Source organism: Puma concolor, chromosome B3 (assembly GCF_028749965.1).
Source record: "Puma concolor isolate L17-30 chromosome B3, mPumCon1.1.hap2, whole genome shotgun sequence".
Taxonomy (NCBI): domain Eukaryota; kingdom Metazoa; phylum Chordata; class Mammalia; order Carnivora; family Felidae; genus Puma; species Puma concolor.
This window is the reverse complement of record NC_141672.1, coordinates 89,896,867-89,922,365: the sequence shown is the minus strand read 5'-3', so window position 1 is coordinate 89,922,365 and position 25,499 is coordinate 89,896,867. Positions and strand designations below refer to the sequence as shown.

Here is a 25,499-nt window from a genome sequence, read left to right as displayed (position 1 = left end):
TAGTTATAAGAACTAATAGCATTTTTAAAATGTCAACTCACCTGAAGTTTATTATTTAATAGTGGAGAACGTGAGAAGATTTTTAAAGGCTTCTTTAAAATATCTCTATCCAGGCTCAGTAGATTGAGCCTCTGACTCTTTTTTTTTTTTTTTATGTTTATTTTTGAGAGAGAGAGAGAGAGCACATGCGTGCACGTGTGCGCAAGACAGAAAGAGAGTGGGAGAGGGGCAAAGAAAGGTGGACAGAGGATCTGAAGCAGGTTCCACACCAACAGCAGAGAACCTGATGCAGGGCCTGAACTCAGGAGCCTTGAGATCATGACCTGAACCAAAGTTGAATGTTTAACCAACTGAGCCATCCAGGCACCCTAAGTCTCCAACTCTTGATTTCTGCAGTTTGTGAGATCAAGCCCTGTGTTGGGCTCTGCACTGACAGCACTGAGTGAGCCTGCCTGGGATTCTCTCTCTCCCTCTCTCTCTGCGCCTCCCCTGCTTGAGCATGCTTTCGCACTCTCTCTCTCTTAAAATAAACTTAAAAAAATAAAATATCTCTATCCATTTAAAACTTGCTTTCCTTTTAATTTTTACCACCATCACACTTTCTCTTTGTATGCATATAAGTTTACTATACATTCATTAGACATTATAATAATGAAGACCTTAATTGAGCCTTATAAACATATTATATTTAAAGAAATCTTTTCAGCATAACATTCATCAACTGATTCTTACTTTGCTTCAACTTATGGAAATCACCGACTCTATCCTTGGTAGCCTGCTTTAGTATATCTGCTTGAATTCTGGGTATACTTTCCAAGTTCGGGCCTGGAATTAAACGCTGAAGAGGATTGGAAGGGTTCTGCTTTGAAGTTCCAGGATTTCCATTGTGGTGTCCATGAGAATCTATGGCATAAAAACATCAAATTAAGGTCCTATTTTGCAAAAGAATTTCACAAGACCTGCTTAGAAAATGTAAGACACACTGTTGTTTGATATTGAGTAGTCATGTAGCTTTTTTTTTTTTTTTTGGCTTTATTATAATTTCTTTAATTAAATCTTACAGTCAATGTGATTTTAGCTGTGTGAAGTTTACTAATCATTCTTAGGTAAGTATCTCTGGTATTGATTATAAATAAACCTATCAGCCAAAGTGATACATAGTAGAAACCCGAAGATTTAACTGGCATTGAGACTTGTATCTTTTTCTTCCCTAAGTTTTTCTAACTCTACATTGCTATCAGAAATCTCTAGCCTCTAAGTCATTTTCACCTACACAGTGACTCACAACTGTTAACTTTTTTTTAAGTTTATTTATTTTTAAGTAATCTCTATACCCAGTATGGGGCTTGAATTCAGGACCCAGAGATCATGAGTTGCATGCTTGTCTGACTGAGCTGCCAGGTGCCCCATGTTAACTCTTGATTCTTTTTTTTTTAAGTTTATTTACTTATTTTGAGAGAGAGAGAGAGAGAGAGAGAGAGAGCGAGAGAGAGCGCACGTGCAAGCACGGGGAGGGGCGGAGAGAGAGAATCCCAAGCAGGGTTCTCACTGTAAGCACAGAGCCCAAAGCAGGGCTCAATCTCAGGAATCATGAGATCATGACCTGAGCGGAAATCAAGAGTCAGATACTTAACTGACTAAGCCCCAACTCTTGATTCTTTCTTATTGGCAACTCCTGGATATAACTTTTCTCTTCCCCAGTCCCCTTTTTCCCTCGTCAAAGCCTTCATTTAGATCCTTATTATAATTAACTTTAATAACATCAATTCTCATTTTAGGGGAAAATTTCTATAAAATCAAATAGGTATTCAGTAGAAAACAAACATACATTCATAAGTATGGAATAGGGAGTGGAATATAGATGGATGTAGTAGTTAATAGAAGGCCTCTGTGAAATAAATTTGAACACATTTTGAAGAGAGTAAATGCATATAGACTGGCAGAGATGAAAGGGAATATAGTCCAGAGTGGCAGAACAAATAGTTCTTTTGCTTGAAAATGCTTCAGACAAAATGAAATTTTATTTTTAGTTTTTTAAGTTTATTTATTTATTGAGGTGGGGGGAGGGGCAGAGAGAGAAGGACCTATCAAATTCCAAGCAGGCTCAACACTGTCAGCGAAGTTTGACACTGGGCTCAATCTCACAAACTGAGAGATCATGACCTTAGCCGAAATCAAGTCAGATGCTTAGCTGACTGAACCACTTACATGCCCCCAACAAACTGCATTTTTAAATGATTATCTCTCCCTGAGTTTTGATCAATCATTGCAAAATATTTAACATTAACTAGAAGAATGAATGCTACTTCACCATGCTGTTAAATGACATGTTTTATTCCCTATATAACAATACTTGACCAGTAAAATGGTTTTCAAAAGGAATTTTAAGGCTAAGACATCAGGGGCACCGGGGTGGCTCAGTCCGGTGAAAGTCCAACTTTGGCTCAGGTCATGATTACATGGTTGGTAAGTTCGAGCCCCACATTGGGCTTGCTGCTGTCAGCACAGAGCCCGCTTCAGATTCTCTGTCCCCCTCTCTGCTCCTCCACTGCTTGTGCTTGCTCTCTCTTTCTCTTTCTCTCAAAAATAAATAAACATTAAAAAAAAGAAATTAAAAAGAAAGAGAATAAGACTTCACACCTGGAACCATATTTGGGGAGAGAGGTTGTCCAGTTGGAATATGGGAGATTGCTTGATGACTTTCATACTGAGCAACAGAAATAGAGGGTTTCTTTAAAGCTGAAAGAAAAAAAGATCCATATTATTCCTATCGATATTATGTTTTTTAAAAACCAACCACTATGAATAAATAAAATAAAAAAAAAAAATAAAAACCAACCACCATGGACCTATTTACACTGCACTAATCCTATGATGCTTATTTTAATTTTGTAATCTTTACAGTTGGCATATTAACTAATTTATGGCTACTAATTGATACATTGTATTACACATCACCAGTTTTGGTGATCAGTAAATCTGACCAGAATATAAAATAGTTAGAACTCTACATTTTGTTCACCACTATATCCCCAACACCTAGAATAAATGGCACATCACAAAAGCTCACCTAAGATTTGATGAATGAATAAATAAATGAATCTGTTCACATACAGGAAGATCTTCTTCTATGGATAGTATATATTTATTTATAAATAAAAATTGACATTTACAGATTAGGTGAAGCAATGAGAATATGTTACTCTAAGATAGTCAGATTTTAAATAAAAACTAAACATAATTGATGGAACAAGTTGAATTTTATTTTTGAAGAGGGAACATTTACGTTTTGTACAAAGAGCTTTACTAATAAAGATGTACACACTTCTAGTGAGGACTTTATTCTCCTTTACGAAATGAAGACAACAGGGAAAGATCATGTTCCACTCACTACCACTAATTCCATTGCTTCCTTGGGCAGCTTAACATGATAGAAAGTCAGAGAGCAAAGAAGGAAACGGAGACAGTGGCAGAGACAATGCTGTGTTTTCCTATTTCATCAGATTTTTCCTGGGCACAGAGGAAGATCAGCCTTCTTTACACTTAGGAGCCAAAAGACTAGGTTCTGACTGTGAGGATGTAAGTGAAACTGAACATACCACTTCCATGTATGATGATAAAATCTGTGCAAATCACATAAGATCTCTCTTCCCTTTCTGCCACAACTAAGGATGCTACATATGAAGATGATATCATATACTGGAAAGAGACACTGCTTGGAGGAGAGCTACAAATCATCATCTGACCTGCATCAGACTGTAATATGAACAATAAATAAATCTTTCTTGTTTTAAGCCACTGCAGTCTGGGGGCTCTTTGTTAATATATCACAGCCTAATCAATTCTAACTAGTATACTTGGATTATTTTCACAATCCTGAAAGTTTATTTCAATGAGTGTATTTCATTTATTATTACATAGATTTCTAAACTTAAAGCCCCAAGGAGTTTAAAATTCACTCTAAGAAAGCAACCTATTCAAATTTACAGAAAGTTGAGATTTTCTATATCTCATGATATTCCTATTATCTTGTTCCTATTTCTAGCTTCATTGTCCAACACTCACTTCTGCACATAAGACAGCTAAATAACAATCAGCTAACATCTTAAAAGAGCAATACTTTGCTGGGTTTAATTAACACAATTTTGATTTGCTAACAGACTCTGAGGACACTAAGCATCTGGTAGATATATTTGGAAAGAGAAGTCAGTCACAATCCACAAATCTGTTAATCACTGTTGGAGCCTAGCTCAGTCCAGCACTACTCAAACCAGAAGACAAAAGAGGGCATCTTCACTACTAAATAAGAAGTAATTATAAATGTCCTTAGCTTTATATAATATTGCCTCATGCTCAAGAACAATGTAAATATTTGGAGGCAAAGCTATGATTCATATAGGTGACAAAAAATAAAAAATGCAGGATTAAAAAGAGCCTCTGTAAAATAGCCAGAGGAGTTTAGAACTGATATAGCATAAACAGAGTAGTAATATGGAGCCTTATAAGTTTGATATGAATAACACATGTTCCCAGAGAAAATTTAAAAAATCAAAAAACATGAAGGAATTTAAAATTAGCTAGAACCACTGTTATCATTTCAAGACCACCTCTCTAATGTTTTGTGGGTTTTTTTTTTTTTTTTGCTGTACATTATACAATACACCTTAAACAAAAGTAGGATCCTATCATACAAACAACCTTATAATCTGATTTTTAATATTTTATACATATTTTTCTTTGTTATCCCATTTTCTTCTATAACATTCCCAAATGGTAATGCTGAATCAAAACTTCCATTTTAATGTTACATATACTTCAACTAAAAAAGTAATTTTAAAAAATGAAAAAACACAAACAAAAACTTCCAATGTAGCTAGAAAGATCTGGGTAAAGAACTGCCACAGGGATCTTGGAGACCCATAAACTGCATCAGCTAAGCTAGCTGGTGAACAGACTTTTACTATTTAGGAAAAAGAAATGTGTGTTCTATAAACATTTTGGTTTCTATGTTTTTACATTGACTTTTTGTTCACTTTCCTTTTTTGTTTCCTTGTAAATTTCCTTTAAAAAAAACCTCAAGCCTTGTTTTGTTGAACTAAGGAGAAAGGTACTTTACTTATACCAGGGCAAGATAGTTAAAGGCTTCCCCAGGGGTCAGAATGCATACTTATATTCAGTGGTACCAAAACAGATGAAGACCTAGAAAACTACTAGTGAGCCTGGAGACAGGTAGAATGCTAACCTCACTCTCCAATTATCTATAGAAAAGTTCTACAGACTTTTTTCTAAACACATATAAGTATCTAATGTTTATTCCACAAAAATGAAATATTATTCTTGCTTTCTTGTAACCTGCTTTTTTCATTAAAAAATCATAGATATATTTTTATGTTAATAAATACAGCTCCACATTATTCTTTTTAACAACTACATATCACACTTTATGGATATAACAAATTTAACGAATTAACCCTCTTTATAATGCTTATATAGCTCTCAATTTGTCATTATAAACAATTTCGTGTTGAGCATTTTTATACCTACATGATAAATTCTCAAGGAAGTACTAAGCACTGGGCTATAGCTACAGGCACTTCTTAAATTAAGAGAAATAAAATAATAAATGTGAGCTTAAAGACAATAGAAGTGTGGGGGAAAAATTAGACACTAAAAAGACTGCAAACAATAATTGCCATTATTAAGGAAAAGTTCCAAAGATAAAATGACAAAGCCTAGTTATGATAAAGACAAAACACAGGATACAAAGAAACTTGGAGCACAAACTTTTATCCTATGACTAAGGTCCTGGGTTTTACACTTTTTTAAAAAGGAGAGTTATCAATATGGAAATTCAATCATTCAACAATATTTATTAAATGCCTATTAGATGTGGGGCGCCTGGGTGGCTCAGTCGGTTGAGCGTCTGACTTCAGCTCAGGTCCTTAAAATTGTTCAAATCTTCCAGTTTCTGTCTTACAGAAAAGCTTCACAATCCAGTGACTATGACTATGGAAAAGTAATATGGCATAAATAAGCAATGGACCTCTATTCTGGGAGCACTTTAGTAATACAGATACCACCCTAGACATACTGAACATGGGGGGTGGTACCTAGGTATCTATATTTATTAAAAGCTCCAGAAGTGGTTCTGTTGTATCACCAAAAGAGTCAAAGACAGAATAAAAAGCATGAGCTTTGGAGTCAGACAGACCAGGGTTCAAATCATGACTCTGTAATTTATCAACCGTATGATTTTGGATTAGTGACTAATTTCTCAAAGCCCCAGTCTTCATCTGAAAAACAGGGATAATGCCATTTATCCTGCATGATCGATTTGGAGACCAAGTGAGAATATTAGCTACTGCATTATGATACAAGCCTAGCAAATAGGTGTTTTATGTATACTGAAGTATTTTAGAGTCAAAGTTAAGTATTAATCCTTAGAATGAAGAAAGAATCCAAGGTTCATGTTGAAAAAACAGAAACATTTAAATGTAAAGCTACTGGCCCTAACCAATTTTTTGAGCCTCCTGATTACATAGTTTGATCACACTTAGATGAGTCCTAATGAATGTTTACTTATAGTAACATTTTGGGAAGTGATGAAACGCTATTTGGTAAGTGCCCATAGAAATATTAATCGTCCTGAAGCATGAACATTAAATACAAAACAATGATGTAACATTCTTATGTTACTTTGCTCTGCATAAATGAACAGATAGAACATGCTTATAATTATTCAAATATTGGCCAGTGGAACCATCTCAGCTTTCTGAGCAATATAGGTACATGTCAAAAGAGATTATTAAAAATGATGTTTTCGGGGCACCTGGGTGGCTCAGTCGGTTGAGCGTCTGACATTGGCCCAGGTCATGATCTCACAGTTTGTGGGTTCGAGCCCTGTGTCAGACTCTGTGCTGACAGCTCAGGGCCTGGAGCCTACTTTGGATTCTGTGTCTCCTTCTCTTTCTCTGTCCCTCCCCTGCTTGCACTCTGCCTCTCAAAAATAAATAAGCATTAAAAAAAAATTTTTTTTAATATCCCTCAAAAATGAATATGAAATAAAAGAGTTTTCAGATAAACTAAGATGGATAAATGTGTTGTTAGAAGACCAGCATTTCAAGAAGTGCTGAAGGAAGTTCTCCTGGCTGAAAGGAAAATAATAATCAAGATAGAAATTAATATCCACAGGAAGGAATGAACATCACTGGAAAAGTTAAACACGTGGTAAATATAAGACACCATAATATTCTCTTCTCCTATTTTCTTAAAAGGCTTTTTTTTCTTTCCTTCTTTTCTTTTTTTTTTAGACAGAGAGCGTGAGTTGGGGAGAGGGGTAGAGAGAGAGAGAGAAAGAGAATCACAAGCGGGCTCCATGCACAGCATGGAGCTTGACATGGGGCTGGCTCCTGAGATCATGATCTGAGCCAAAATCAAGAATCAGCCACTCAACAAACTGAGCCACCCAGATGCCCCTTAAAAGGCTTTTAAAGCAGAAATAATGCTGAAAATATTGGGACTTATATCTAAGTAAAATATATAACAATAATAGCATAATGGATGAGGCAAGGTAAATGGAATTATATCTTTGTAAAGTTCTAACATTTCACATGAAGTACTACAAGATAATTTCTAAGTAGACCATGACATATAAAGGATGCATATAGCAATCCCTGGAATAACCACTAAAACACAATACTTTAGAAGTGTAGTTTTTAAAAAATGAGAGAAACAGGCAGCAATTAAACCCTCAAACCCAATGGATGCTAACTATCCTATTCTCCCTGGGTATTTTCTAATTCAAGACCCTATTTTGATTCCTTTATTCCTAATTGTGGCTACTATAAATTGTGGCTTCATAAAATATGACAATGAAAGAAAGGTCTTTCTTTTTTTAAGTTTATTTATTTATTTTGAGGGGGGTGAGGGGTAGAGAGAAAGGAAGAGAGAGACAATCCCAAGCAGGCTCCGTCAATGCAGAGCCTGATGCGGGGCTGGAACCCATGAACCATGAGATCATGATCTGAGCCAAAGTCAAGAGTTGGATACTTAACTGACTGAGCCACTCCAGTGCCCTGAAAGAAATGTCTTTCAATTACAAACCAAAGTACCATTAGAAGTTTATATAGTTTTGGTAGCAATTTCCAGGAATAAAATTTGATATGCTAATTTAAGAAAAAAAGCCCAATTTTATATAATTTGTTTCTTTGAAATCTTTTTCTTGAAGGGTCAGATAGTGAATATTTTAGGCTTGGAGGCCATACTCAACTCTGCTGTTCTACTACAAAAGCAGCCATAGACAAAACATAAATAAATGAACAAGGTAATGTTTCAATAAAACTATTTGTGAAAACAGGCCAACTAAGCTGTAGTTTGCCAATTCCTGTCTTACAGGATGTCTAAGAGAAAAATTTATTTAAGTATATCTACAGTGATTTAATTTGATAAAAGTTTTCTTTTTAACTTTATTTATTTATTTGAGAGAGAGAGAGAGAGAGAGAGAGAGAGAGAGAGAGAGAGAGAGAGGAAGTACGAGTGGGGGAGGGGCAGAGAGAGAGGGAGACACAGAATCCGAAGCAGGCTCCAAACTCTGAGCTGTCAGCACAGAGCCAGACACGGGGCTGGAACTCATGAACCGCAAGATCATGACCTGAGCTGAAGTTGGATGCTTAAGTGACTAAGCCATCCAAGCGCCCCTCCTGGTAAAAACTTTTGATGTATTTAAATTCAGATATTTCTTCTAAAAGCTCTAATCATTAGAGAAAGAATCTTAACCAAAACAAAAACAAAAACACTAACTACATTTCCTCTTTAAAACATAATCTTTTTTTTCCTCTCAAACATCACTATAACTACCTCTCTTTAATTTTTAACTTTATTTTTTATTTTTTAAAATTTACATCCAAATTAGTTAGCATATAGTGAAACAATGATTTCAGGAGTAGATTCCTTAATGCCCCTTACCCATTTAGCCCATCCCCCCTCCCACAACCCCTCCAGCAACCCTCAGTTTGTTCTCTATATTTATGAGTCTCTTCTGTTTTGTCCCTCTCCTTGTTTTTATATTATTTTTGTTTCCCTTCCCTTATGTTCATCTGTTTTGTCTCTTAAAGTCCAAATATGAGTGAAGTCATTTGATTTTCGTCTTTCTCTGACTAATTTCACTTAGCATAATACCCTCCAGTTCCATCCACATAGTTGCAAATGGCAAGATTTCATTCTTTTTGATTGCTGAGTAATACCCATTGTATATATATACCACATCTTCTTTATCCATTCATCCATCGGTGGACATTTGGGCTCTTTCCATACTTTGGCTATTGTTGATAGTGCTGCTGTCAACATGGGGGTGCGTGTGTCCCTTCGAAACAGCACACCTGTATCCCGTGGATAAATGCCTAGTAGTGCAATTGCTGGGTCATAGGATAGTTCTATTTTTAGTTTTTTGAGGAACCTCCATACTGTTTTCCAGAGTGGCTGCACCAGCTTGCATTCCCACCAACAATGCAAAAGAGATCCTCTTTCTCTGCATCCTCGCCAACATTTGTTGTTGCCTGAGTTGTTAACGTTAGCCATTCTGACAGGTGTAAGGTGGTATCTCATTGTGGTTTTGATTTGTATTTCCCTGATGATGAGTGATGTTGAGCATTTTTTCATGTGTCGGTTGGCCATCTGGATGTCTTCTTTGGAGAAGTGTCTATTCATGTCTTTTGCCCATTTCTTCACTGGATGATTTGTTTTTTGGATGTTGAGTTTGATAAATTCTTTGTAGATTTTGGATACTAACCCTTTATCTGATATGTCATTTGCAAATATCTTCTCCCATTCTGTCGGTTGCCTTTTAGTTTTGCTGATGGTTTCCTTCGCTGTGCAGAAGCTTTTTATTTTGATGAGGTCCTAGTAGTTCATTTGTGTACCTGTCTTTCATTTTTAAAAAATTATTTAGTTCTTGAATAGGTAATTTATCAAATTAAGAAACTTTTGAAATTTTGAAATATAAATCCAAAAGTTCAAAAGATTGTATGTTGAAAAGTAAATCACCTTTTTATCTCTGTCCTCAGTCTTCTTTCCCAGAGGTAATCAATATTACCATCTAGAGCAGCACTGATGCAATGATGAAAATGTTCTATACTTGCACTGTCCAGTACAGTAGCCGCTAGCCACAGGCGATCCTTAAGCACTTGAAGTGTCGCTAGTTTGACTGAGGAACTGACTTTTTAGTATTATTTAAGTTTGATGTAAAAATAAATACATGTGACTAGTGGCTATTATATTAGACAGTGCAGATATAGAAAAATCCTCCAAGAGAAGTGGTTTTCAACCTTAGTTATATAATACAATCACCTAAGGAATACTTACACATTCAGTGGCCAAGCTGCATTTCAGACCAAACACATCAAAATCTCTGGAGTGAGACACACGCATGAAATTTTTTTTTTTTAACTCCCCAATGATTCCAATATATAGCCAAGGTCAAAAACCTCTATTCCAGAAAATTAATTATCTTGAGTAGCTCTATCTAATGCATATTAAGAAACCAAAAGGAATAAGTTTTTCTTTCTAAGTTATTAATTAGAACAGAACTTCTAATTTTTCAGGTACATAAAAATTTTTGTATCTACCAGAATTTTCCCCAAAGTAAATCATTAGAGGCAATTTTTACTATGAGATTAACTGGACCTTAAAACTAGAAAAAAGTTTCCAAGTAATAAATAAGATTTTTTTCTCTGTTGATATTCATGACATGGTGAAGATACTTGTATTACAAACTACTAAAGAACACTCAAAGATCAGTAAGGAAAATAGCAAAAATCCAATAGAAAAATGGGCAAAAATAATTACCAGGTAATTCATAGAAGAAGGAAACCAGAATGGCTAATAATTATGTGAAAAGATGCTTAATGTCACTAGTACCATAGCACATTTAAGCTAAAATAAGATAGCATTTAATAACTGTCAGATTGGCAAAAAAATTAAAGTATAGCAAACTGAATCTTAGTGAGGATGTGGACAAACAGACACTGTCATATATTACCAGTAGAAGTATAAACTGATATTAAGAAGTTGACGATATTCTATGATGCAAGAATTCTTTAAACATTTTTTTTGAAGTTTATTTATTTTTGAGGAAGGGAGGGAGGGAGGAAGAGAGAGAGAGAGAGAGAGAGAGAGAGAGAACGCATGAGTAGGGGAGGGGCAGAGAGAGAGAGAGGGAAAATACACAGAATCCAAAGCAGGCTCCAGGCTCCAAGCTGTCAGCACAGAGCCCGATGTGGGGTTTGAACCCACAGACTGTGAGATCATGACCTGAGCTGAAGTCAGATGCTTAACCAACTGAGCCACCCAAGTGCCCCGATGCAAGAATTATTTTAATTTCATACCCTTGTACACAGTTTTGCAACCATTGTGCTAAGAATTGTTTATGGGTTACCAGTGTATTGAGCTATTGATCTCCTCGACTCTTAGGGCCTGGGACAGCTAGATCCCTAGTCACATTTTCTAGCCAGCAGCAGCCTCACCTTTTTAGCTCAATGTACTAGTCAAATATCAGTATCTAGAGACTTTCATGTGCATAAGAAGACATAAACAAGAATGTCCACTGTGGTATTGTTTGAAATAACAAAAAACTAAAAGTGGCCTTAATGTTTATTATAGGTGAATGGATAAGTTATGGTATATTTATACAATGAAATAATTATAACTGTTAGAAAGCCACAGGAATAATATGGGTAAGTCACAAAAGCATAATATTGAGGGGAAAAAAACCAAGGTATAGAATAATATACACAATAAGACACCATTTATTTAAAGTTTGAGGCAGCAAACAAAATAATACTTTATAGTTTTACAGATGCTTACAAATGCAGTAAAAGTCTAAAAACATGTATGGAAATTGATACACACCAATCTCAGCATAGTAGTTACCTCTGGGGAAGAAGAGGCAGGAATAGGATCTGGTGGGTACACAGGGAGGCTTCAACTTATCAGTAATGTTTTATTTCTTTAACAATAACATCAATAACAGAAATATCTGAAACAAATGTGGCAAAATGTTATGTTATTTTTGTGGTTTTCTTCTGGGGGGGGGCAGTAGGTACTTGGCTACTATATTATCCTAGTTTCCTGTATGCTTGGAATGTTCTTTAATCTAAAAAAGTTTAAAACTAGTGATCTAAATGTGTAACTGTCTAACATCACAGGTACCTACATACCATAAAGGTAAATATCCAGGTAAAGAACAGTATGGGTTAAATGATAAGATTCCTGTAAGATCTTGGTAACCAACTCAAATCAACATTAAAAACAAACAAAGCCCACTGGGGTTTGGCTCTATGGTTTGGGGAGCTGAGAAGTTGAAACACTGTGCTAATCATAAGCACATGATATACATACTCCCTTGACTGTTTCAGAGCCACATTTTAAGATAGTTCAGCACTGTTCTGTTATGGTTTCTAGTATAGCCCTGGCTGTCATAAATAAAAGTCAGTAACACATACAAATCTGTTTTAAAATGACAAGGACTTGTTTCTCCTCTACTTCTTTTGTGGGGTTACTGCCTATAAGGGACTCCACATATACACCAGAATTTGTACAGGCATTAAGAATTTTGGCATAGACTACATCACAGAGAAAAGACAACACTCAGTAAAAGGAATGACAAGAAGGTAACAAATATGTTTCTAATGATGTGCAATAATCATCATAATAACAATAGTAACTAAGATTTAGATAGCACTGGCTATGTGCCAGGCACTGTCCTAAGTGCTTTACATTTAAATCTCACATTCATGCTATGAGGTTGGAACTGTTATCCTATTTCATAGATAAGGATAAGAGTAAATAAATGCTTGTTACACTTGTTAAAAGATGGGAGTCAAGGGTTTGAATTCAGGCAGTTTAATTCCAGATACCATTGCCTCACCATTAAGGATATTCTGGTAATTCAACCATACACATTTACTGGGACCCTGTGTGTAAAGCACCATGCTAGGAGATCAAGGTACAAAGATATGATAGGGCTTTCCTTTGTGTAGGCATCTGACTGATTACACACCTCAAGGTTTCTTTTCACCAGTTACTATATCATAATAATCTGTATACTCAAAATACTTATCTAAATAATTAAGGATAATTGTTATGAACAATGATCTTCAAAGCAAAGCACCAACAGTTTAAAGAGGTTCAAAAATTAATCCAAAGGACTTCTGGTTTCTGGTTCTGTATACATGTAAGGAGCTTAGAAGTTGCCACTCTAACCTAACAACAAGTGAAAAGCTAATAAATAGGCTGAAAAATCAACAATTCTTTTTGGGTAAGAGAGAAGAGGACACAGGGCAAACCAACTATCCCTAAGAACGGAGACACAGAAAGGTGAATATAGGGAGTCATGACATACAAAAGAGATTCAGGAGCAGAAAGTGCCAGGGTAGGAAAAGCTGAACTGTAACTGATGCTCAGTTTGGACAACTCACTGGAGGCTCAGTGTCAACAACTCAGAGAGAAAGATTTCGGGGGGACCCAGTCATAGGGAGGCTCCCTACAATATTGTGAGATTTACCTTCAGGGGCTCAACTACATTCCTATAGTAAATATTGGGGGAAAAATTCCCTCAGGCAGGAAGAGGGGAAAAGGAACCATTTAGAAATACACCAGAGCGCTTGGTTCTCCTTAAAAAGGCCTGCCCTTGGGAGAAACTAGTTAAATAGAGCCTAACCTCCTGGGGCTTTATCAGAGCCTAAGTGACCTGAAGAAAAATACCAAACTTCAGCCCCCTCCAGCCTTCCTGTCCCACCTCAGGAGAAGGCAGAATACTGAGAAAAACTTGTGAAGTTCACAGTCCAGAGGCATAGACTCACTGTAAAAGATTAGAAATCACAGGACTATAGAACACTTTCCCTTCGCCCACACCGGACTACCACATTACTAAAGGCTTACTTACAGCAGTTACTATTACCTGGTACATCATGTCTGATTATCAAGCAAAAATTACAAGGCATACCAACAACTATGATTAATGTGCTAAAGACTCTAATGGATAAAGTACAAAGGATGCAAGAACAAATAGGCAATGTAAGTAGAGAGATGGAAATCTTAGAAAGAACCAAAAAGAAATGTTATAGATAAAAAAACACTATAACAGAAATGAAGAATGCCTTTGATGGGCTCATTGTAGACTGGACACGGCTGAAGAAAGAATCTCTGAGTTACAGGGTATATCAAGAAGATCCTCAAAAACTGAAAAGGAAAGAGAATAATGGAAAAAAAAATAACAATATCTAAGACAAATGTAAGTGTAAACATATGCATAATGGGAATACTAGAAGGAGAAGAGAGAAAAGATCAGAAGAAATATTTAAAACAATAATGACTGAGAATCCCCCCAAATCAATGTCAGACACCAAATCATAGGTCCAGGAAGCTCAGAGAACACCAAGCAAACTACATGCCCCCAAAAAACTACATCACAGCATATTATTTCAAACTACAGAAAATCAAAGATAAAGAAAAATTAATCCAGAGGAAGGCCTCTAAATGCCATGACAGTGTAGACAGTGTCTACATATACAGATAATTTTAGTATCAATGATAATTTACACAAAATGTATACATTTTTTGTGTTCTTTCCATTCTAAACTCTAATGCTACGACCATTATATGAATCTATACGGCTAATTCATACTGTAAAAATCAGACATGAATTTGTTGGCATCTTATCAAAAGTATTATTCATCTCTATTCATTCTAATGAAATGGTTGTGTGCTTTAAAAATAATTTTTTTTAATGTTTATTTTTTAGAGAGAGAGAAAAACAGAGTGCAAGCAGGGGAGGGGCAGAGAAAGAGGAGAGACAGAATCCAAAGCAGGCTCCAGGCTCTGAGCTGTCAGCACAGAGCCTGATGCGGGGCGTCAACTCACGAACCATGAGATCATGACCTGGGCCAAAGTCAGACGCTTAACTGACTGAGCTACCCAGGCGCCCCTGTGTGCTTTTTTTAATCAAGCAGAAGCAGCAAGATAGGATTTTTGCCCTACTAAAGCAATTCATATGTGAAAGACATCTGAAAACCTGTCTGATAAGGACAATATACCTAAAAATGGTCTAGATAAGATCTCTAAGACCTCTTGCATTCCCCTTTCATGTTACTCTAATTCTGGAATCCTTGGTGGCCAGGTAATAAATTATGACAGCGGACCAATGAGAAAATAAATTGAGACACTACACACTTAGAATAGCAATGGTAACATTTTAGCTTGAAAACTAGACAAAAAGAGGTTGAAATTTATAAATTTCAACACAAACATATTTTTGTATATATATGTGACATGAAAAATAAATGCATGCTTGCTCACATATCTGAATTGGGTATGTCTATATACTATAAACCTGCAGTTTATCCTTGGCAAAACTTTGGGAGAAGCTTAAAAAATAACTAAGGGTGGGACGCCTGGGCGGCTCACTCGGGTCATGATCTCTCTCACCGCGTATGAGTTTGATCCCTGCATCAGGCTCTGTGCTGACAGCTCAGAGCCTGGAGCCTGCTGTGGACTGTGTGTTTCCCTCTCTCTATGCACCTGCCCTGCTCACACTCAGTCTCTCTCTCTTTCAAGAATAAATAATAGAACACTTAAAAAAAATTTAAAAAAGAATAACTAAGGGCAATGTAAAGAAGATTAATCAAGCTAAAACTTAGTGAGTCTAAGACTAGAGTAAGTACTACAAAATTCAGAATAATACATGGTCCTTGTTCTCGACATCAAATTAGTGTTGAGCCAGTGGTTCTAAAACCTTAGCATAGATCAGATTCACCTGGAAAGCTTGTTAAAACACAGAGATTGCTAGGCTCCATCCCATGAATTTCTCATTCAGTATGTCTAAAATGGGACCCAAGAATCTGCATTTCTAACAAGGTAATCTTAGGATACTGCTGCCAAGGACCACATTTTAAGAATCACTGGATAACTTCATTGCTTCACAAACAAATCATGCTCATTCTAACTCTGTATTTTTAAAAAATATTTATTTATTTATTTTGAGAGAGAGAGAGAGAACATGCACAAGCAGAGAAGGGGCAGAGAGACAGGGAGGAAAGAATCTCAAGCAGGTTCCACACTTTTAGCACAGGGCTCGAACTCAAAAGCCATGAGATCATAACCCATACCAAAGTCGGATGCTTAAGCGACTGAGCTACCCAGGAGCCCCTGACTCTGTATTTTTAAATTCCTGGTATTGCTCTTGTCCTTGTCTTTATTTTAGGGGCATATACTGTGAATTGGAAACCCAAAAGAATATGGACAGAAAAGAATCTTAGAAAACAACCATACAAATGAAAGGACTAATAGTCTTTCATTTGGACCTCAGACACACAGCAATTTCAGCCACATACAGTGAGCTATAACCACACAAGGGAACCCTAAGATTGAAAAGGAATAAAAACAGTCAGGAAAAATCAACGACATCCTGTTATTTCCAATTTTTCAACATAATAAATTGGAGTCAGCAGGGAGAGGTACCTATGGTAACAAAGAAACATAGAAATGGCAAGAAAAACAAAGAGACATGGAAAAAAAAAACAACCCAAACACCGAACAGGACTAGGATACCAGGAGTGATTCAGACCTCAAGTGGAAATGGATAAGGAGCAGACACATTAATGAAGAAAGAAACAACACTGAACAGCAGAAAAAGAAGAAAAAGAAAAAATAGGGAAACTATTTATTTATTCATTTATTTTTTTTTAATTTTTTAAAGTTTATTTATTTTTGAGAGAGAGACAGAGAGACAGAGTGAGAGTGGGGGAGGGGCAGAGAGAGAAGGAGACACAGAATCCAAAGCAGGCTCCAGGCTCAGAGCTGTCAGCACAGAGCCTGAGGTGGGGCTCAAACTCACAAACTGCCAGATCGTGACCTGGGCCAAAGTTGAATGCTTAACCGACTGAGCCACCTAGGCACCCCTAGTTTTTATTTTTGAGAGACAGAGACAGAGTGCAAGTTGGGGAGGGGCAGAGAGAGGGGAAGACACAGAATCTGAAGCAGGCTCCAGGCTCTGAGCTGTCAGCACACAGCCCGACCCAGGGCTCAAACTCACTAACCGCGAGATCATGACCTGAGCTGAAGTCAGATGCTTTATCTACTGAGCCACCCAGGTGCCCCAGGAATAAACTATTTAAACTGTGGGGTAAATAACTGAAAGGACAAGCAAAGTCCTAAAAACCTATATAAGGGTATTACCATGCCTTATTATTATTTTTTTTTTAACGTTTATTTATTTTTGAGACAGAGAGAGACAGAGCATGAACAGGGGAGGGTCAGAGAGAGGGAGACACAGAATCTGAAACAGGCTCCAGGCTCCGAGCTGTCAGCACAGAGCCCGACGCGGGCTCGAACTCACGGACCGCGAGATCATGACCCGAGCTGAAGTCGGCCGCCCAACCGACTGAGCCACCCAGGCGCCCCACCATACCTTATTAAAGCACACCAACAACACAGCAATCTGGGAACATTTGGTCTCATAGAAATGAGGTATACTTACTTTTAGTAAACACAGATGGCTCTGACATAGTTTAACTGTCTAAGCAGTAACTTTGAATCAAGAAAATGTTCAAATATGGTTCACTCTTATCAAGGCAAAAACAAGGACTTTATACATTTTAGCAAAATTTTTTAAAACAACTGCATCCTAAACAAGTCCGGGCAATTAATAGGTAGTTAATTAACAGACACATCAATCTTCCAGAGACCTAGAACTTTTCCCAAGTGATTATGATTTTTACTCAAAAAGAGAGTAGGGTAAATAGTCTGATAACTTTTACTTACCAGTAGGAAGATCTTCAACTTTTGCAAGGTCATTCTCTTCTATTCCAGGCATTCCCGCATCACCACCTCGTTTGATTTGTTCTGCCCAAGTAATGAAAGATATAATTCTTTAGTTTTCCTTATATAAATTCAAAGTGATTTGAAGGAATGTAATAATCAGTTTCTAAAGCAACAGGCTACACTGACTGCATATCTTTATAACTTGCTTTGGACATAGCTATAACTCTAAAACAATTTACTCTTTTTTTTGTCTGTCAAAATATTCAAATGTGAAACAGCACTGACACCTACTCATAACTGAACTAAAATCAAACAGTATTCTTTATGACTGAAAATGCTCACTTCAAAATGAGAATATCCAAAAAGTCAATATCCTATTAATACAAAACAAAATAATAGTAATACCTTTCCCATGTGGAATATGATTGCTTGAGGGTTCTTCATTCTTATCTGCAGCATTCTCAGGTACTTTTGGAATGTTTTTAGGTACTGCATGATTGTTTATTCCCAACTCGTTTGCATCTTTTGAATCAAACTTGTTTGTCTCCTGCTGTTAAATAAAGATTTGGTAACAGTCAATATTTTTCAGTTCAAGATTAAACAATTAACACAACTACTAATTAAATGTTCTGAAACAGTTCATTTTTTGAAACATATACTATGGGTCCAAATTCCAAACACTTGAAGATGTGGGATATATTATTTTCTGTTCATTTTTTATACCTAATAAAAAATCAAAGACTAACACTTTTTAAAGTTTCTAATTATAGTAAATGGTCTAAGATGTTAGGCAGAGGTAATTCTCTCTGGCTATGCTGAGGGAATGATTCTGCAAGAAGATAGTCTTGCTGAGCACTGGCCTACAGTTGGGCATTGTCCTAGGGGCTGTGGGCAGGGTGAGTTCTCTATAGGCCTGTGTTGTAATCGAGCAGGATGGTAGACTACAGGAGGTTGGCACATGGAAGCCCCCTTAAGTGTGATAAGATGGTTAATGACATTGCCAAGCTTTTCCAGTAGCAGAAACAGCAAGGGTAGAAAACAGGCAAATTTCTTCCTAGGTGCACTGGCCACCCAAGCAAAGGAAGTAATGGCAGAACAATACACAGGTCAGTATTCCTTTCCTTTTTTTTTTTTTTTTTTTTTTAATGTTTATTTATTTTTGAGACAGAGAGAGACAGAGCATGAACAGGGGAGGGTCAGAGAGAGGGAGACACAGAATCTGAAACAGGCTCCAGGCTCTGAGCTGTCAGCACAGAGCCCGACTCGGGGCTCGAACTCACGGACCGTGAGATCATGACCTGAGTCGAAGTCAGCCGCTTAACCGACTGAGCCACCCAGGCGCCCCAGTCAGTATTCCTTTCAACATGCGTCTAACCCTATCATCTCCTTGGAAACTTCAATCTTTGGACCTGGTTAGGCCTGACTCAATTCTATCAGTGAACCACTTTTGTCTTTTCTACTGGTTGTATAAAAGTGGCCTCAGTGAAAAAATGGGAGAGGCAAGGAGTTAAATACACATGCTAATGTTGCCACATAGGTCCTTGTACTTAATTATTTAATGTATATAGAAATGTTTTGTCAACTCTAAAACAGCATGCAATGTAACCATTAGTAATGTTATAAAAAACAGTACATTAAAAAAAATCTACAGGAAATTTGGAAAAACAAGAGCCAAACTGTAAGAATTTGTCACAATAAAGAAGAAAAAAGTGTTTTGACAATCAGGTACAGGTATTCCAGTGTGTCTGGCAGACAAAATTAACAATAAACATTTGCACTGTGCTTCACTGTTTACAAACTGCTTTCAATCTAATGTCCAGAGGCGCCTGGGTGGCTCAATTGGTTAAATGTCTGACTCTTGATTTTGGCTCAGGGTATGAGCTCATGGATCATGGGATTGAGCCTCACGGTGGGCTCTGCACTGATAGCATGGAGCCTACTTGGGATTTTCCCTCTCTCTCTCTTTGCCCCTTCCCTGCTCATGTGTGCTTTCTCTCTCTCTCTCAAATAAATAAATAAACTTAAAAAAAAAAAAAAAGAATTGATTTGTCAGTAAAGTTGTATCCATTTTACCATCTGAGAAATATATTAATAGCAAAAATTATTTTTAAAAGTCAGATAAAAACATTTAACTCAAAATTGGGGCTCCTGGGTGGCTTAGTTGGTTGAGTGTCTGACTTCGGCTCAGGTCATGATCTCGTCGTTTGTGGGTTCCAGCCCTGTGTCGGGCTCTGGGCTGAGAGCTCAGAGCCTGGAGCCTGCTTCAGATTCTGTGACTCCCTCTCTCTCTGCCCCTCACATGCTCTCGCTCTGTCTCTCTCTCTCTCAAAAATAAACATTAAAAATTTTTAAAAAAGAAAAACATTTAGCTCAAAATTGGTTTTAAGAGTTGACGTTGTCTTTTTGCAAATGTCTAATTCACTCAACAATAAAAACACTGTAAGTCATTTTTTTTTAATTAGGCAGGCTAGAATACTTAAAAATATAATGTTTTATGACAAAAGTACATATTTTTATTTTAAAAGCACATATTTAAATTACAAGATTTATAACAAGAATGTATTTTGATTTAAGTATTTTTTAAATTTACCTTTTGTTAAAAAAAATTTACCTTCTGTTCCTGCAAAAACTGGTCTGCTAACTTTTTAATATTTTCTTCATGCTGTGCTCTTAACTCCTTGATCTGTTGGCCACACTGAAAACTAAATTACAAAGTCATTCTTTTAGGCTATATTATCTTGGATTGACTTCTCAAAGTTGTCTAGCAGTTGAAAATATACATTTGTAAAGCATTCAGTTAGCAGCAGAGTGGACACAAAAGGACAAAGCAGGCATAAAAATAGATCACAGTCAAAATTCCTAGAATATTCGAATCTTTAATAGAGTATAAAAAATACTGATAAGGCTAATTAACAGAAATTAGAAAGATAAAAACTATTTTTATAAATCTTATTTATAAAGAAATAATTATCAAAGCCAACTTCAGTCACAGAAGAGAAAAAACAGAAGAGAAAACCATGAGACCAAAATACAGTAATAATTGAGAAAACCTAGAATTATAAGAGGTGATAAGGAGTGGCAGCAGACGATTCATCCAATAGTTCTCATTTTCAACACAATACTAAGAGTCTATGAACCATAAGAAGAGCTAGAATGGAAGAAACCAATAAATAAGACAGAATGGAGTCATCAAGAGAAAATGTGAAAGAACCAAATAGATAAAGATTGGGAATTTCCACTGGACAAGTGGTCTAAGAATACAAATATATCATTCATGCAAAAAGAAACAAGTAGTTAAAAAATTTACAGAAAAATGTTAACTTTAACCATTAAAAATGAAATTAAACTTCCTATATGTATATATGATAGTATTTTATTCCTATACTAGCAAAATTAAGTCCAAACTGTAGAAACTAATGTTGGTGGGGCTATGGGGAAACATCGACATTATAAATTAGTACAACCATTATAGAAAGCAATCTTTCACATATGTGATAAAAGCAACAAAACAATAAAAAATTCTGTCTCAGGAATTCTATATTTGAGAATATACACCAGTGAAATAACATAAGAGGGAAAAATCCTTTTTGCATAAAGATTTTTATAGCTGATATTCATAACAGTAAGATAAGGAAAACTACAACAGTCCAGCAATTGGGAGAGATTAAACAAACTTTGGTACATTAACATGCTGGAATAATATATTACCTCTGAATATGCTAACTCTTTAATCCTATTGATACGCTGAAAATTATTGAATACTGTCAGGTTAATATACTGATAACCTATAAGAGTAACAAATCAGAAATGGATAAACGGTGTTCTAAAATATGGTGAATCTTTCTAATTTTTGGTATGCAGTCCGAAAAAATACCCTTTACTATAAAATGGATTAAAGACGTAACAAAGATTTTTAAAGAGTGATTGCTACAAAGAAGTTCCCTGACCTTACCACCAACTTAGTGCAGAGATGTACAAAAGGGGACTGAAATGCCAAACAGAAGAAGCAGCTGGTGCTCAGTCCCTCAGCTTATTCTGGGGACTTCTCTCAGCATTGGCTTCATCTTCTGGATGCCCCTCAAAAAGAACCACAGAATCTTCTTTCAGTCTTTGCACACTTAATGCAATGAAACTCAGGCCTTGCAAGATTTTCTGACTCACAACGTACTCCACTATATGGGCAGACTAAACACATCTTCTAAAAGGTATTCCCATGGTGTTTAACATACCAAAATAAGAGTTTGGATTTCAAAGAGGCATAGGAAGACAAGAGAAAAGGAACTTAAAAGACCTAAGAAAATTAAAGAAGAAAAGAAAAACAGAAGCCAGAGAGGAAGAAATAAATTGTCCGAATGTGGGACACATATTCCAGATTCATAACTATTTGTTGCTATATGGCATCTCACCTCTCATATTCTAACCTCTTCACAAGGTAAGTAGTGTTCTTCCTATAGTCCTGAAGCTGGTCTTCTTGTCGAAGAAACTCCTGGCGAAGCTCAGCAAGTTGCTCTATCCACACGATGTAAGAATCAAAGGAATAAAATTTATTTACTCTAATGCTTCTGATTGAGAAGTTATGGGGTTTTTAAAACTTATATACACTTCTCAATTTCTTTACTCAAACTCTCAGGGAATTAAATTATATAAATTAAATATAAATTATAAATATATAAATGTATTATAAATATATATTATATAAATTTATATAAATTATATATAAATATATAAATTATAGAAATAAAATTATATAAATATATTAAATTACATAAATTATATAAATTAAATTATATAAATTATATATTAAAATATATGAATTGTATAAATTATATAAATTAAATTAAATTATATAAATTATATATAAATTATATAAATTAAATTATATAAACAAATTATATATAAATTAAATTATATAAATTATATTTATATAAATAAATATATATTAAATTATATAAATTATATAAATCTAATTGCCTTTTATAACATATGCATAGACAATAAAATTTGTTTAAAAAAATAAGATAGCCTCAGTGGTTTCTGTATCAATCAGAAATATTAAAAAATTATACATCTTGTCATATTATGTAGATACATATTAACTTGTGGAAACAGTAACAAAAACAAAATCCTACTTAAAAAAATTTTTTTTTTCAAGTTTATTTATTTTGAGAGAGACAGAGATAGCATGAGTAGGGGAGGGGCAGAGAAAGAGGGAGAGAGAGAGAGACAGAATCTTAAGCAGGCTCCGTACCATCAGTGCACAGCCCGGTGTGGGGCTCAAACTCAAGAAACCGTGAGATCATGACCTGAGCTGAAACTGAGAATTGGACACTTAACTGACTGAGCCACCCAGGCACCCAATCCTACCTAACTGTATAAACCTATCTGCTTTATAAAGTTGGGAGGGGGTGCTCATGGGTGGCTCAGTCAGTTAAGCGTTCGACTTCAGCTTAGGTCACGATCTCACGGTTCATGGGTTCGAGCCCCACATCGGGCTCTGTGCTGATGGCTCAGAACCTGGAGCCTGCTTTGGATTCTGTGTCTCCCTCTCTCTCTGCTCCTCCCTCACTCATGCTCTCTCAAGAATAAATAAAAATGTTTATAAAGGTGGGGGAAAATCATGTTTTTTAGATATATTGGCTACGGATATAGAATTCAAGGTTTCTTTTTCATTCTAAATCACATTTGACTCCCAACTTAAGGTGCGAATTACTTGAGATCTCATTTCTAGTTTTGCTACTAATGCTAGGTCCCCGTATACCCTTATTGCATTCTCAAAGCTCATAATTCCTGGACAAGAGCTGAAAGTTTTAGTTGTAACGAATAACATGAAATTCTAAGCTGGACAGTAGATTAAAAGTAGGGCCAGATGCTCTTTTGTGAACATTTAATACATAACCACAGGCCCCACATTTTCTGGAGTTGGTCCCTCTTCATGTGACCCTACAAATAAAAGTAATTCAGCCAGAGAAGAGAAATATCAGTTTCTTAAATAGATGATTTAAAAATTAGCTAATAGCCTTAGAAGTAAGCTAAAGTAAAAGGAAGTCTTAATTAAAAAAAAAAAAGTAACAGTAAAGTTTCCAGTTTAAAAAAAAAAAAAAAAAAAATGGGGCGCCTGGGTGGCGCAGTCGGTTAAGCGTCCGACTTCAGCCAGGTCACGATCTCGCGGTCCGTGAGTTCGAGCCCCGCGTGGGGCTCTGGGCTGATGGCTCAGAGCCTGAAGCCTGTTTCCGATTCTGTGTCTCCCTCTCTCTCTGCCCCTCCCCCGTTCATGCTCTGTCTCTCTCTCTCTGTCCCAAAAATAAATAAAAAACGTTGAAAAAAAAAAAAATTAAAAAAAATAATAATAAAATAAATAAAAAAAAAAAAAAAAAAGAAAGTCTTAATTTGTATAAATGGCAACAGAGGTCTTTTCGGTATAGGTAACATCTATTAAGACTAAAATGTATCTTGGGGCGCCTGAGTGGCGCAGTCGGTTAAGCGTCCGACTTCAGCCAGGTCACGATCTCACAGTCCGTGAGTTCGAGCCCCGGGGCGGGCTCTGGGCTGATGGCTCAGAGCCTGGAGCCTGTTTCCGATTCTGTGTCTCCCTCTCTCTCTGCCCCTCCCCCGTTCATGCTCTGTCTCTCTCTGTCCCAAAAATAATAAATAAACGTTAAAAAAAAAAAAAGACTAAAATGTATCTAACCATAATGTACAAATATTATAAAATCTACTTTTCATGCAAGACTTCTAAAATTAGTCTTATTACTTTAAAGGCACTCTAAAAATACTTGGGATTTAAGTTTTTAAAAAGCAAATGTAAACAAATATTTACAATGTAATTATATCCATGTAAAAAAACTAGATTAGAATAAAAATCCATCAAAGTACTACCAGTGATTATGTTTAGTGGTAGGATTCTGAGCGTATTTTTTTTCTCTACTTTCTAAATTTTATTGTAGAATCATAACTGTGACAATGACAACAAATAAAAATTGTAAAGTTGGGTGAATATTTGTTGAGGCAGATAAATAGTTTAACAATATGCATAATAATAGTTTTTGTATAATAATCAAATGTGAAAAGTTAATGATTCACATAAAATGCTTGTAGTTGATAATTATGTTTATACATTCAAGCCACTTATTTTATTTAAAAAAATTTTTTAGATATAACATTTTATAAGTGTAAGCTATATGACATGATTTAATTCGCTTATACACTGTGAAATTACTACTACTGAAATTACTACTGAAGTATATCATTTAAGATATACTCTCTTAGCAATCTTCAGTACATAATATAATGCTGTTAACTATAGTCACCACATTGTTTATTATATCCCCAAGACTTACTCATCTTACAACTGAGAGTTTGTATACTTCAACCAACATCTCACTTTCCCCACCCCTCGAACCCCTGGTAACCACCATTCCTTTCTCTAAGTTTAATCAAGCCACATTTTAAATTCCTTTTTACTCTATTAATTCTCCAATATGTAAACATGGCTGATCTCCATAGTTTTTCATCCACTAACTCCACCTCAGATAAAAGTAGCAAATACGATACCAGGTATCCCTGAATAAAACATTCTGTTTGTTACTTGGTCCCTGGCCCCATCTCCTAAGATTTAGACAACTAGAGGTAGCAGAAACTATGGCCTCAGCCATGGATATCAATTCTACAGAGACAATGAGATCCCA

General features: G+C 35.9%; 1 protein-coding gene across 3 annotated transcripts in view; it reads right to left on the bottom strand.

Moving 5' to 3' along the window:
- Positions 1-25,499, bottom strand: part of GOLM2 (golgi membrane protein 2) — a 107,142-nt gene that overhangs the window by 40,974 nt on the left and 40,669 nt on the right. For 2 of the 3 annotated variants that reach the window (XM_086710576.1, XM_086710579.1), the window contains exons 3-8: positions 22,221-22,323; positions 20,426-20,516; positions 18,220-18,364; positions 17,815-17,895; positions 2,641-2,739; positions 733-903 (exon numbers count right to left, since the gene is read on the bottom strand). In XM_086710576.1, the coding sequence (XP_086566702.1) occupies positions 733-903; positions 2,641-2,739; positions 17,815-17,895; positions 18,220-18,364; positions 20,426-20,516; positions 22,221-22,323 (690 nt within the window). The remainder of the gene's footprint in view (positions 1-732; positions 904-2,640; positions 2,740-17,814; positions 17,896-18,219; positions 18,365-20,425; positions 20,517-22,220; positions 22,324-25,499) is intronic. The other variant, XM_086710578.1, reaches the window with a different exon arrangement.